At 38.1% G+C, this 14,163-nt stretch overlaps 1 protein-coding gene across 7 annotated transcripts in view; it reads right to left on the bottom strand.

Moving 5' to 3' along the window:
• LOC125688955 (muscular LMNA interacting protein) overlaps positions 1-14,163 on the bottom strand; it is a 96,345-nt gene that overhangs the window by 50,714 nt on the left and 31,468 nt on the right. For all 7 annotated transcript variants that reach the window (XM_048935602.1, XM_048935603.1, XM_048935605.1 and 4 more), the window contains exons 2-3: positions 6,966-7,124; positions 4,694-5,062 (exon numbers count right to left, since the gene is read on the bottom strand). In XM_048935602.1, coding sequence (XP_048791559.1) covers positions 4,694-5,062; positions 6,966-7,124 — 528 coding nt within the window. The remainder of the gene's footprint in view (positions 1-4,693; positions 5,063-6,965; positions 7,125-14,163) is intronic.

Raw genomic sequence — 14,163 nt, 5'->3', positions numbered from 1 at the left:
AAGAAATAGAAATTAATATAGCTTGATGTCATACAGTATTGATACATCACAAAACAAAAAATAACTATAAAACATAATTTTTAAGAGAGCTGGTGTGACAGCAAAGCCAGATACAAAGGCCTTTGCTGGCTAAACGGTACCTGAAATGCTAAATGTGGGATAAATAAGCACAGTAGAATCCTGCTAGCCAATATGACTAAAAATATGTGAGCGTTTCCCGCTAGACAACTGCATGCAAATAGCAAAACCTGTTACTGAAGACATTCTCTATATCAGACACCCCCAGATATGTTTTCATTTATAGTAATAAAAGCTAATTGTTGGAGTGCCTTTACGTAATCACAGAATCACAGAATGGCAGGGGTTGGAAAAGACCTCGAGAGATCATCAAGTCCAACCTCCCTGCTAAAGCAGGTAGCCTACAACAGGTCACACAGATAGGTGTCCAGACAGGTCTTGAATATCTCCAGAGGAGACTCCACAATCTCTCTGGGCAACCAGGGCTCTATCACCCTTCCTGTAAAGAAGTTCTTCCTCCTGTTAGCATGGGAAGTCCTATGTTCATGTTTTAGGCCATTGCTCCTTATCCAGTCGCTACACACCACAGAGAGGAGCCTGGCCTCATCCATTTGCCTCTCACTTCCCTTCAGATATTCATAAATATTTATCAGATCCACAATCTGATAATTGTGATTTACAACCACACTAACTTCCCGAGTGCTAAGGTGTCTCATTTCAAAATGGAAACCTTATTTATGCAGTGTAAATATTATGATATAAAAATGAATATCTGTGATACCATTGTACTGTATTCCCGATTGAGAAACTGTGACAACTGCTGAAAAAGCTACTAATAAAGAATAGGAAAAAAACACTGGAGATTTGTAAAATAATTTACTAATATTTAAAATTATGAAAAAATAATAGTAAATATGTAATCAAACAAAACTATTTAACACCATAAAAAACAGCATAGTCATACAACTGTTAATTTTGAGAAGCCTGCTGAATTTAATAATGAATGCTGGAAGATTATTACAAAAACAAGGATGAAGAATGAAATCCCTATATTTCAAAATGGAATAGATAAATTTCCCTTACAAAGACACTGGATTAAAAGAAAATGAGGAATGAATATGAGACTCTCTAATGAAAGCAGGATGTGCAATGACTTCTAATTAGATAAAACTTGGTAAGAAAGATTTATAAGCAGTTAGGAAAATGTTCATGGTAGCAGATCATAAATTTGCTCCTAAAAGTACAATGAAGAGATTTTTGCCGTAGTCTTCTTCCAGTTTGAACACTGACCACACAGGTAGTCAGCCACCACCAGTGTTGAGCCAACTGAACCACGATTCAAGTCTTCTGAAAAGATTCTGCTATTGTATTATAATGTTAGATACACATATAGATGATCACACTCTCATTTCAGAGTCAGAGAAGCAAAGCAAAAATGTTTAGAAGTGACCTAACAAGGCCTGTTTGCTGGAGCTCCCTCAGCTTCCACTCACGTGCATCCCAGCTGCCTCATCAACTTTGTGCTGTATTCCCATCACTTCCTCCACACCTCTCTTGAATCAGGGTATGGAGGGTTGCTAAACTGGGCATGATCTTACAAATGCAACATCAGTACTGTCACAAATGAGATATAACTTCCTTTGATCAAGGGATTTGTTTTCATTCAGGTTACTTTGGTATGAATGGATGAAGGAACTTGAAGAATACTTTTATGCCACATACATAAATACCCCAGAAATATCAGACAGGTCTCAATCTTAGTATAGAGCCTTTCCCAGAGGAATTTCAGTACATTTGAAATTGCAGAACTGAGCTATGTTTTTTTTAACAATTTTTTCTGATGAGATCACAATATTTTGGAAGGGAAATCCTGCAAAAAAAAAAATCATTACTGATAATCAGCAAAGCCCCAAGAGATGTGCTGATGAAATCAGAAAAGAACATGACAAACTGAAAGCCCAAAAGGTTAAAGTTACATCTGAGAATGTGGCTTCATCTAGATCTGATATTAGATAGTCATGCTTTGATCTCACTAGAATTTGATCATGAATAAGAATATATGTGGGCATTTCCCCACCTCAGCCTGCAACGAGAGAGCCAGAAAGAGAGAGGGAAACACTGGAGACTGTAGAAAACCTAGCACAACATCTAGAGACAGCATAATAAAATGAAGTGTGACCTGAGATTCACTTAACACAGATGCCATTCAGAACCATCCCAGCAAGGAAGGTAGTTTCTTCCTGGTGACGGCAGAAGTTTATACAGCTTTCAACAGATTCATCTGGAAAAGCCAAACCAGATGACGTGCACTGGTCAGAGTGCCAAGTGACTTTGACAGGATAAAGAAATGTTTTGGCGATTGATCCCTTTTAGTGAGCTGAGAAATTTCTGTAATCTGGTCTAGAGTCCCACTAAGGGAGCAGCCACATCCCCCTCACCCCAAAGGGCACATCTCAAGGAAAAGAGCCAATCTGATTCTCTGTTGCATGCCTAGCCTCTCTTTGACAAATATATATACATTTATAAATAGTAAACAATAAAGAAAATGTCCCAAATATGACCAAATATGATCACTTCATATATTTGTATAGATATATACACATGCATAAATATTTTAATGCTGAATGTATTTTTCACCCTTTAAATACGGCACAGCATTTTCCAGCATTAGTCATGCCTGTTAAGCCAGAACAACAGAAGATCAGAAGTTGCTTTTTTTTTTTTTTTTTTTTTTTTTTTTTTTTTGATGTCCTGATTTTTTCCTTCCTTATAATGAATTCAGAAATTAATGAAGCTGTAGAAGCCCTCTGGTTCAGATTAAAACTCTGTACAATACAATGGTCTTCAGTGCTGATCCTTACTTTTCTCTTTCTGACAGAAAACTGATCATTAAGCCTAGTTATGCTTTTAAATGAACCTAACATTGTATGTAAGAACTCTTAAGTGAGACATGATCTTGGCTTCAAAATCCTAGAACTGAACAGGCAGCCTGTTTGGAGAACTTTTGGGATAGGAAATGTACTCACAGATAAACAATTTAGCTATTAAATCTTTTCCTACTTTTGCTTCATTTCTGAGCTGATGGTGTTTCATGAGAGAGCAAACCAGCAAGAGTGATGCCGAGAGCTGAAGAAAAATGGTCAGTGCTAGAAGTTTGGTTTTGTTTTTTTTTTAATAAAAAGGTCTTCCTCCTATGAAAAGAAACAATTAGAGATATTGAGAAAATAAAGACCAAGGAAGTACTTAAAGTCTTGAAAACGTATTACTTAATAGTAATGAAGAAATACACTCTACCCATATTATGCCCTATGTCTCCTCACGTTCAGGTGAACAGTTAGAAGAGTTAAGCTTCAGTTCCTCATTCTGTGCAATCTGTTTTCTGTTACTTTACCAAGCACATCCATGTTTTCTTGTCAAGTCATCAAAAATGTAACAGTTACAGCCTATGTATTTTTCTGCAGTCAAACAAAAAAATAGTTCTTATAGAAGATGCATACTTAAAAATGCTTAAGAAAATTTGTGTTTCCCTAGGACCATTATACTCTTACAAGCTGTCTGCCCTGCACAGATTTACCTCTGCATTCATTCCTGCCATGGTAAAATTCCCACCAATTTCACTGAGAGTTTCCAGGAAAAAATTAGTACTTCATAATGCTATGAAGCTCAAAACAAGAGTGGATTTCTTATTCATAATTTTCTCCATCGAAAATCAACACTGAATTGGATGAAAAAAACAAAATAAAACAAAAGAGAGTGGTGCAAGTTTTTTAATATATGATAGGAAGTCTTATTCCTTTTCAGAGTCAAAGTAGCCAGCAATTTCTCTTTAAAGTACTGATGAAGAATTGCACTTTCAATTGATGGAAACCAGTTGGGGTCAAAGGAAATGTCTGAACATTTCTATATGAGAAGGATGTTGCTATTTTGCTAAAGGGTAAGTTTTACAACGGCATATACACCCTTTCAAACTATCAGTGCCCTTTCTATGGTGAGACACATTAAATTTTCATGCAGTAAATCATATTCATGCATTTTGAAAATGAAAACTTTCAATTCTTTTTTTTCTTTCCCATAAGGGATTTAAAATTTCAATAAATCAACATATGTGTCCTATGAAGATGAACATAAAACAGACCTTTCAACTAAATTAGTTCTTGACACCTGTGCAAACTCAGTGCTAACTAACAGTTAGAATAATATGATTTTTGTAGACTTTTTCTCCAGAATAAAGAGCTGTAGCAGGCGCTGAGAAATAATAGGCCTAAGAAGTCAGATACTAATAATTCAAATGATCTACAGGCTCCATTGATTTCAATGATTTTAGCCAATTTAGTCTACCTAGGAATATAACACCATCTGATTAACTGGCTGTCATGATGTGCTGCTCTTAAAGGAAAGAAAGGAAAGAATAATAGAGATGCATTACTTGCTCCATTTATCTACCAGGTCTACAGGGAGAGGCAATAAGTTAGAAGGGCAGGGACAGATCTTTAGAATACAAACATTGCAGAAATGGCTAGCAAAAGCACTAATTGAAGAATAAATTGGCCAATCTGTTTTACAAAGAAACACAGGGTCTGTGTCCTGAAAGGTTTGAAAGCAAAGTTTAGTTCAAGAGGTTAATAGGTTTAATAATAGTTTAATAATAATAAATAATAATCGTTTAATAGGTTACCTGCTGGTTTTGCTGATCAGCAGTGCTGTGGGAAAGTGTAGCACTTGGAAGATGCCCATCGCTGGGAGGCTTCCTTGACTCCATGCCAGGAGAGACATGGGACGTAGCCAGCAGCTGGGCACTGATGGGCCCATAGCCATTGGAGGACCTCTGGGCATTGATAGAGGCAGCTCCTGCTTCATCCTCGTCGCCGGAGTCCGTAATCAGGATAAACTCAGCCTTAAAAAGATCATTCTCCTGCATTTCTCCTCTGCTTGAGTAAGATACCAGGGACTGGAGAACAGTTTGGGTGCTGTTTGGAGAGATGGCAGGCACACAGTCTTGCTGGACTCCACTGTTTAAGGACAGCTCATCAGAGACTACCTTAGCCTACAAGAGATACAAGGGAAAAGATCTCAGTTAGCCACCTTCTATTTGTGTTCTTCAAGAGAAGAACTTTGGCCTGACATGGTGGTTGGCACTACCCTACCAGAAGTGCAGAAGGTGAATGAAGAATTTGGGCTTGATATGAGCAGAATCCAGCCAGCCTGCTTCTCCCCAGGCAGCATCCAGCCAGTTCCTAATGCTGTAGGTGATGCCTCCCTGTTACACAAGGAGCAATGGTACACTCAAAGCAGAATGGGAGCCCAAGCCTGGTGCTGCGATTTGGGGGGAACTAGAAAAGAGGGTGAAATCAAGCCAAATGAGTTGTCAGATTGACAACTCAGACACAATGGGAAGGCACAGTGACCGTGGGATCCATGGGAGCAGACAATAGTCCTCACAGGAGTCTGGCAGATAAATCTGGGACAAAACCTATACATATTAATGAAGAAACAAAGGCCTTCAAGCCAAGGCATTCTCTGAAAAGGGCAGACAGATAGTTTGAGGTCAGAGAGCTTTACCGTGTGCTTAAGCATCTCAACACAGACCACAATTGTTCTTCCTACTTACACTTCCAGTATGTGACTTCTCAAGTAAGCACTGAATGAGAACAGGAGTAGCTGGAGATATGATATGCAAATCACCAAATCAGTATGGCAACTGCCATGGTAAACCATATTAGTCTTGGAGGAGTTGTGAAATAAAAATAATGTGTAATGCAAGAGAAAACCTGTAGATGGGGCTCATACTTGAATCCTGCTTGAGGAATGTAGTAACAACAAGGTTCCACTGAAAGCTCCAGGAGCCCTGTGAGTTCTTCAAAAAAATGTACTGAAAAGTACAGTAAGTTATTACAGTCGTGAGTTTGGAGGTGTTTTTGCTTGTTTGTTGGTTGGTATTTGATTGTTTGTTTTTACAAGTATTGCCTAGGTTCTAGATATTTAAGGAAAGGGAATAATCAGTGTTATGAAGGACTCACTACTGCATTCCTTGGCAGGAAAGTTTTCTCTGCCTAACAGCATATTAAAACACAGAGAGAAAGATGTCTGGAACACATCGTTCTGCCTATCCCAGAGCACTGCTTATTGCAAAATCAATCCTGATGGCTGGAAACATATATGATAATTTAAACACCTTGAGGACAATATTTCAGTGTATGTCTCTTCAAGAATGCCTGTTCTCAGTCTACATCTGACTCTTTTTCAGTTATAAAAGTTTCTAAAAGAGCTAGAGTGTAGTCAGGTCAGTGGAGTATGAACTCTTGTAAAAAGTTTATTAAGAGGAAGAGCACCAAGAACTGCAGGTCCAGAAATGTCCCAGGGGAGGAGCAACAACAGCAAAATCACCCCAAAGCATGAGCAGGAAAGATGTGAATCCTGTCTTGAAGCAGGAAAGGAATGAAACAGACACTGTGGACGGAATAATGGCTGTTGGCTGCCCTGTCATAGAAAATCACTGGGACAAGCTTTCAAAAACAAGAAAGCAAGTTTTCATTTCAACTAATGCATTCCTACACAGCTATGAAGAAAAGTGCCAACTTATCCGGAAGCCAAAGCACTGGCATTTGCTGAAATGTGACCATCTCTTGGTGGATTCCCATGTAATAGCATGCCTCACACACTGCCCTTGCTTCTATCTTCATCAAGAAGGAATCCCAGTGCCTCTGCCAAGAATATATCCTTGCACAACCAACAGAGAGTTTCCTTCCTGGTATGCACTCAACAACAAAAATAGGCTGTTGAGTAGACATGTCTCGTACGATGATTCTGCACCTCTGGTAGACTTAGTAATTATAACCAAATACTAGCCAAGACATAGTTCAAGGTAAAATGCTTCAGTACAGGGATGCCAGAACAACATTTTACATCTCTTTGGAAGAGTGGAAAAACAAGCACGAGCAAAATTCTACCTTATTTACAATTTCTTGATTGCTCAGATCTTTTGGCTCCTCTGGAATTGTCACAAGGAATTTAGAGACATCTACAACCTCAAAATGAGTGGGAAGTTGTCCAATGGATGGCACAAATGTGAACGTCAGTGGTTTGGCTTCAGATTCTTGAGACGTGACCTGCAAAACACATAATTAATTCAATATTATTGTCTACATTTGTCTAGATTTTTTCAATCAAAGCTGAAATAACATATAGTGGTCCTGTGAGTTACTTCACCAATAAAACATACAAGTCTATTATTAACTATCCTTGTCAGTAGATTATTCATCAATCAATGCATTTGAGATCTTTTTTTCCACGAACAAAGTATTGTCTTGATTATATCCATCAGCATCCTATACATTCTCATGGTGTTGCACAGAAGACAGGAGAATTGTTCAATAATTTCCATTTTCCATACCAGAAACAGAAAACCATATTCAAGTCACATTAAGGCTGCTTTGTGCAATTCCATTTTAGTCGCATGAAAATTTCACTGTATTTGGGCATCATATAGTCCCTAGAGTATTTGCTTAACAGCTTAGAACAAATTGGAAAAGCCTTTACTAAAACAAGAAGAAAAAAAAACAACCACATTTTCATGGTAATTCTGATCAACATGTGGGATGGATTCTGTTTCAGGGGAAGCATTTCTCCAATATTCTTTATGCCACTTGGCCATGTACACTGAGTAATTGCTTGTCATTCTTCTCATCTCTTCCTCCTCATACTACATTCTCACTAAGACCCTGTACATAGGGCCCTTTACATGAATGCACTGAAAGGGAAGGTGATTTCATCCAAATGTTTGATTTTATCACAGTGCTTCCCAGCCATATCCCCTCTCCTGGAGAGACTGGACAGGAAAAGAAGTCCAGGCAGTGAAGAAACAATTATTTTCTTTGCCAAATATTAGGCTGTAGAACTGCAAAGGTTTCACAAGGAAAACATAGGAAAGTACAACACAGCCCCAATTACTAAATTAGATTCTGTGATTTTCCCACTACTTGTTGGTGCAGAAAATCTCTCTGATTCAAAACTATGGAATTACAGATTGTTTTTTGTCTTGTTTTAACTTCTGATTCAAAGCCTATGGAAGTTAATTGCTTTTTCAAGGATCTGTAATATGAAGAGTCTTGAACTATACTGAGTCATACAGAAAAAAAAAAAAAAACAACAAAAAAAAACAACAAAAAACAGGGCTATTTCTTTGACAGTTGTTTTTTTTTTTTTTTTTTTTTTACTTGTTTGTTTAAAATGAAACAAATTTGAAAGCTATGGCTCTCATTATGCAGCCTTGCAATTTGTGTCTATAAGTAAATAACAATTATGGAACACAGTGGAATTATGGAATGCATTCACATGACTGAGCCTTGTGGATGGAACATTAAAAATGATAAATACAGATTTCTTTTTTTTGTTTGTTTAAATTAAGCAAAATTTTGTTATTGTCTCTAACAGCTATCTCCTGGAGGAATCATGCAAAACAAAGGCAGGTTATTTATACCAATTACCATTTTTTGTACAATTAGAAGAATTCAGTTCTCTGAGCAACTTCCAGAACAAATTTTTATGTACTCACCCTTAATTCAGAAAGAATAAGCTGCTTTGATGCTTAAAAGGAAAAGTCTGAATAAAAGGCAGCCATCTTACTTCTGAAATGGGGTTTTATATTCGCTCATGCCAGCAAGTCACATTATGCTGCAAACTTGCACCCACACAGGGGTGTGCACACAGACAGGATGGTCTCCTGCTTTCCTCCTTTCCCCTCCACACAGGTGGTCAAGGAGCATCTAAATTAGTATGCAAAAGGGCAACTCCTAAATGCTTCTCCACAGCACCTGAAGCTCTGGATGTTATTTACTCAAGGGAAAAACGGTTTAAGTCTTTCTTTCTCTCAGTAGCTAAGGTATGCTCTTTACAAACCAGTGAAAAAAAGTTTAAATAGGAATATTTGGCACATCAAATGCCTAGTCCTTGCTCCCAGTACAAGTAAGAGAATATATCAATACTCAAGAACATCCTCTCACTAGTGAGAGCTTGTCCCCGTAATGCAGCCGAGGAACAGAGCCTTTACACAACCAAGAAGCAGGATTACCTGCACAAGGGCAGGAATACAAATCATATTAGTATTAGTGGTTTCACTAAAGCTATCCATTACAGTCTTATGCAGCATGTGGGTCTTCACTGAAATTAGCTAGAGATGGCCTTATGCTTTCCAGCAGATATGTAGCTGTCCTTTCATATTCCATCTCTGGTTAGGAAATGCAGGTAGCCTGTCTATCTACTTCTGTGAGTATTTCACCTCTCTACCTCACCCCCTCACCCCCTTGTCATGCTTGTTTGATGTTTAACATCAGTTGTTTTGTATATGTGAAGATTCCTGATGGAGAATAATACTTATCACCACAAAATTTTCCTTATAAAGGAAAAAGGAAGAGAAAATGTAGAATGTTTGGATATAGCAAGCCCCCCCCCCACACACACACACACAAACAAAAACAAACAAAAAAAAATTGAATCAAGTGCATTGATGTTACCAGAATTCCAGTACGTCATGTCCAGGATAACATCATGAACAAATGTGAACAAAAGGCCAAGTTATAGGGACTCTTCTCTGGAGAAGTCTTTGGGCTGACCTCATTGCAGCCTTCCAGTATCTAAGTACCAAAAGTACCAATCCAGTACCTAAAGGGAGCCTATAAACAGGAGGGGAGTCAACTCTTTACAGGGCTAGATAATGGCAGGACAAGGGGAAATGGTTTTAAGTTGAAGGAGCGAAGATTTCAGTTGGATATATCAGGGGGAAGTTCTTTACCAAAAGAGTGGTGAGGTGCTGGAACAGGCTGCCCAAAGAGGTTGTGGATGCCCCACCCCTGGAGATGTTCAAGGCCAGGTTGGATGGGGCCCTGGGCAGCCTGGTCTAGTATTAAATGGGGAGGCTGATAGTCCTGCCTGCGGCAGGGGGGTTGGAGCTTCATGATCCTTGAGGTCTCTACCAACCCAAGCCATTCTATGCTTCTATGACCCTGACAATTGCATAGTAATGGAAAGATCTTGCCAACACCTCTCCAGAATTCACAGAGCCTAATTCAATTTGTGTCCCATCCTGTCTTTCCAGTTGTGTTATTTTGGTGGAAAAATTAAAGAATACATGAAGAAAGCCTCACTGTGTTTGGCATAAACATATCATGAAATCAATCATCAAAATTGTTTGCAAGCTAAAACTAAGATTGGAAAACATATGAATTCATACGTGCAAGCTAGATTTTTTCAACTGAAAGAAGCCATTCAAGCTTGGTAGTATTAATATTCCCTTAATATATTTTCTTTTCCCTGGTCATTAGAAGGTATGAACGAAAATAGAATTACTGCATTTCATACGTTTTAAGCTTTCAGATATGTGGCAGCATGCAGGATTCCTCTATCACCCACAGTGAGTGCTCCTAGCAGGTAAAACTGATCAGGTAGTTTAAGTTGTAACACAGAAACCTTGACAGTGAGTAAATATCACAGTACAGGCCTGAAAACCCATTATTTTCCATGCGGAAATTAAAAGAGAAAAAAATATTCTTTAAAAATATATTTTAAATGGTTATTTTCATCTTGCTGATTTCAAAAACAAATAAAATACTTATACATTCAAAATTTTAATACTTTTTAATTGGTAATTCTGCAAACTAAAACAAGAGAGAGTTTCTCCATTCTTTTATTTCTACGTTTTCAATAGCTTTCAGCCCTACAGCCTTTATTTTTTGTTTCTATTTCTTACAGAAAAAGAAGGAAAATTAAAAATGGGACAATGTGAAGCAAAAGGAATTCTTACAAGATATTGTGCTGGTTTTTTTTTTCCAGATGAAGAAAGAATTTTGCACCTTTATCATATATTCATTTAATTTACTGTATCTCTCTGGTTGATCTATCTTTGATGTACTGAAGGAAATGAAAAGGGTGGACTTACAACACTAAGTTACATCTGTTAGCTACTCCAGAATACAAGTGTGAATAATTGTGAAATAAAATTTAAAAATATATATTTATGAAATCTTCTTGTAGATTATTGTCCTTTCTTCTGATCCAGTAACAACACCAAAAGAAATTCCGTACATTCCCTGCTACTGTAACTACTGTAACCAATACAGTTATGGTGTCACATGCAAGTTAATACCAACGAATTCTCATTTATATTACATAATCAACTTTGGGCACAATGTCATAATTGCTTGGGTTCAGAAGTATGCTTTTATGTAACTTACTTCTTTGAAAAGCATAAATTGCATTCTCATATAAATAACCACTGAATATCCATTAAGGGACTATAGACAGCTGCATAGTATGTTTCCAAGAAGTTTTAAAAGGAGAAAATTGTTTTAGATGGCTTCCATGACTTCATTTGTCATCAGTTTACAAGCAGGTTTGTTGCATAATTAATGTCATCAATTTACAAATGACCTGGGGTAGTAAATTAAATTATATTAATTATTGTTTTCATTACCACAGTATCTACAATCCTTACTTGTAGAACATATTTTTATTGTCTTGGGTACTTTATGAAGACAAATAAATGCTTCTATTTAATTTCTCTCATAACTCTATATGCATTCAGCACACTGCCTGTTTTGTAATTTAAATTGAGGTCCCATTGTCAGTGATTGCTTGCCAGGATTTCCTTCTGGAATACAGATTGCTAAAGTGAAATGGAATATGCTGGATCACATTACCACTTCTTCCACCAATTTGTTAATGTAAGCCATCTCACTAAGAGAAGGACACCCTGAGAAAACCTCACTGCTGAAATATTAAGTACTTTCTTTTGAGGGTGCTTATTTGTTTGAAGGGCAGAAAACATAAGTATAAATAATACAAATAAACAACAAATGTGTGCAGTGCGACATAGAAACGTGTTGACCGACATGCTGCTTTGGTCAGAGCACAGATACACATGCCTCAAATTCCTGCTAAATATAGCTCTCTCACACAGGGCACAGCTAAAGCCATGAGCCCAGCTTGGAGAGGGGTCACCCAAAAGCACAGCTTGTTTTATGCAACCCCTGCTTAGACCATTTCCTATGTTCAGACTGAAGTTTGACTGCAGAACACATATTGTCTTGTACTAGAGACCAAGAATAAGGCCAGGCTGCAATGAATGAAATGACTGCTTAATGAGATGTAAGAAACTTCAGCAAATTTCCGTATCTCGACTTACAGCCACTATCGCAGTAACCCAGTAGAGATGAGCTGATTGCTGAGTAATATGAGCTGCTGCTTATCTGAAACCTTTTACAAACAGCAGCAGATGATCAGCCGAGCACCAGCTTCGTATCTGTGAAACTTCAGGGGAAAAGCTAAATCCAGTCCAAAAGTCCAGGGTGAAATTTCAGATCTGCTGAAGTTTGTGCCAGAATTCCCACTGACAGCTGTGTCTGGGAAGTTCCCCACACCGTACCCTGGCCCCGTTACATGTTCATTGTATCACCTTGAACAAAGCACTTTGCTTCTCTCAATAGAGCAGCATGCACTAATACACACGTGCAGATGAATATCTTTTGAAAATTAATGTCTGTAAAGCACTAGAAAGAGCAAATGACTAATAGAATAAAATCATCATCTATTATTCAAAATGCAAGAGTTCATTCAGCTGAAATGTTTCTTTTCCGTAATAATTCTAATTAGCTCTTCAGCCTGACAGACTTTATACAACTATAATTACATTTTCATACTGGTCTACACAGATGCAGCTGGGCAAAGTGAAAAGTAAGTAAAGATAACCTTTAATTTTCTCCATTGCAAAGGGGGACTAACATCACTTGCCTGTTACATGTAATTGATTTAATTAAATGCAGTTTGACTAAACACTCACCAAACATTGGCTCCTGAGACAATCTGAATCTACCAGTTATATTTCAGGTAGCATCCTGAAAGCACTTACTTGCTCCAATCTCCTAAAACTGCTTAGAAGCAACATCTTCCAAGCTAAAAACACCTCTGTTGTATCACCCCAAAATACTGTAGTCCCTCACTTATACACAAACCTGCAGGAAGGCAGGCAGGCAGGCACACACTCAGCTTCCATCCAGTTACCTCCTCAGCATGTTCTCACTGTCCTCTTCTGTCTGTCCTGCATTCATTTCAGCGCATAGATCAGTCAGAAAGGACCCATGCATGTCTCATTTTGCACAGATTTTTTACAATGTGGCCAGGCTTGCCATCTGGTCTTGCACAGAAGGCACTCAAGAACTAACAAAAGCAGACAGGAAAAGATTAAAAGCTGATTGTAAAAGAAAATTTTAAAAACCTACTGCTATCTAGCCCACAGATAGCCTATCAAATACCTTAGCAGTCAAAACACTCATGGAGAAATGGGAGACACAGCCCAAAGAGGCTGTGGATGCCTCATCCCTGCAGGTATTCAAGGTCAGGTAGGATGGGGCCCTCAGCAGACTGATCTAGTGCTTGGTCTGGTGGTCAGCAACCCTGCCCACAACAGAAGGGTTGAAACTAGATGATCTTTGAGGTTCCTTCCAACCCGAGCCATTCTATGATTATGTGATAACTTCTATTACATAATTCCTCTTACTTTCTTATCTGGAAAGCCACACCTAAAAAGTGTAGTTTTCAAATCAAGCATTGGGAATAGAAAGAAATCCCTGTTTATGTCTGAGCAAAGCAATTGGTCTTGGTAGATGATGCTAACAATGCACTTGTGTTCCACAGTAGCATGCATCAGCCACTTGCTCTTCATTTTCTAGAGATGTCTGAGCAGCTGACAGTTGCAGGAATTTCAGCCTTAGTTGTCTGTGCCTACAAATGCAGTGAGAGTTCCCCACCATCCCAGTCCATCTTACTGTCACCAGCACAGGAGAATCCAGCCCAGAGGAGCCCACTTGGTGCTGCCAACACAGCTGTCCTTACAAATATTTGTTGCAGAGCAACTTCGTTAACAAATCAGCAATGTTATCTTAAGAAATATATTTTGAAAGCAGGTGGTTCCCTCTGTGACATCAGTCTCTATGTAGATCCCTGCAAGTCTTCTAATGGACCATTATCTTTGTATGATGAATTATTCAGTGATTCAAAAAAAAAAAAAAAAAAGTATGTATGCTAATAAAACAAGTGTTATGTTTCCAGAAAATCATACCTTGAAGTCTGTTGAAGAAAAAATGGGATTTTAATACA

This window comes from Lagopus muta, chromosome 2 (assembly GCF_023343835.1).
Source record: "Lagopus muta isolate bLagMut1 chromosome 2, bLagMut1 primary, whole genome shotgun sequence".
Taxonomy (NCBI): domain Eukaryota; kingdom Metazoa; phylum Chordata; class Aves; order Galliformes; family Phasianidae; genus Lagopus; species Lagopus muta.
This window is presented reverse-complemented; position numbering and strand designations above follow the sequence as displayed.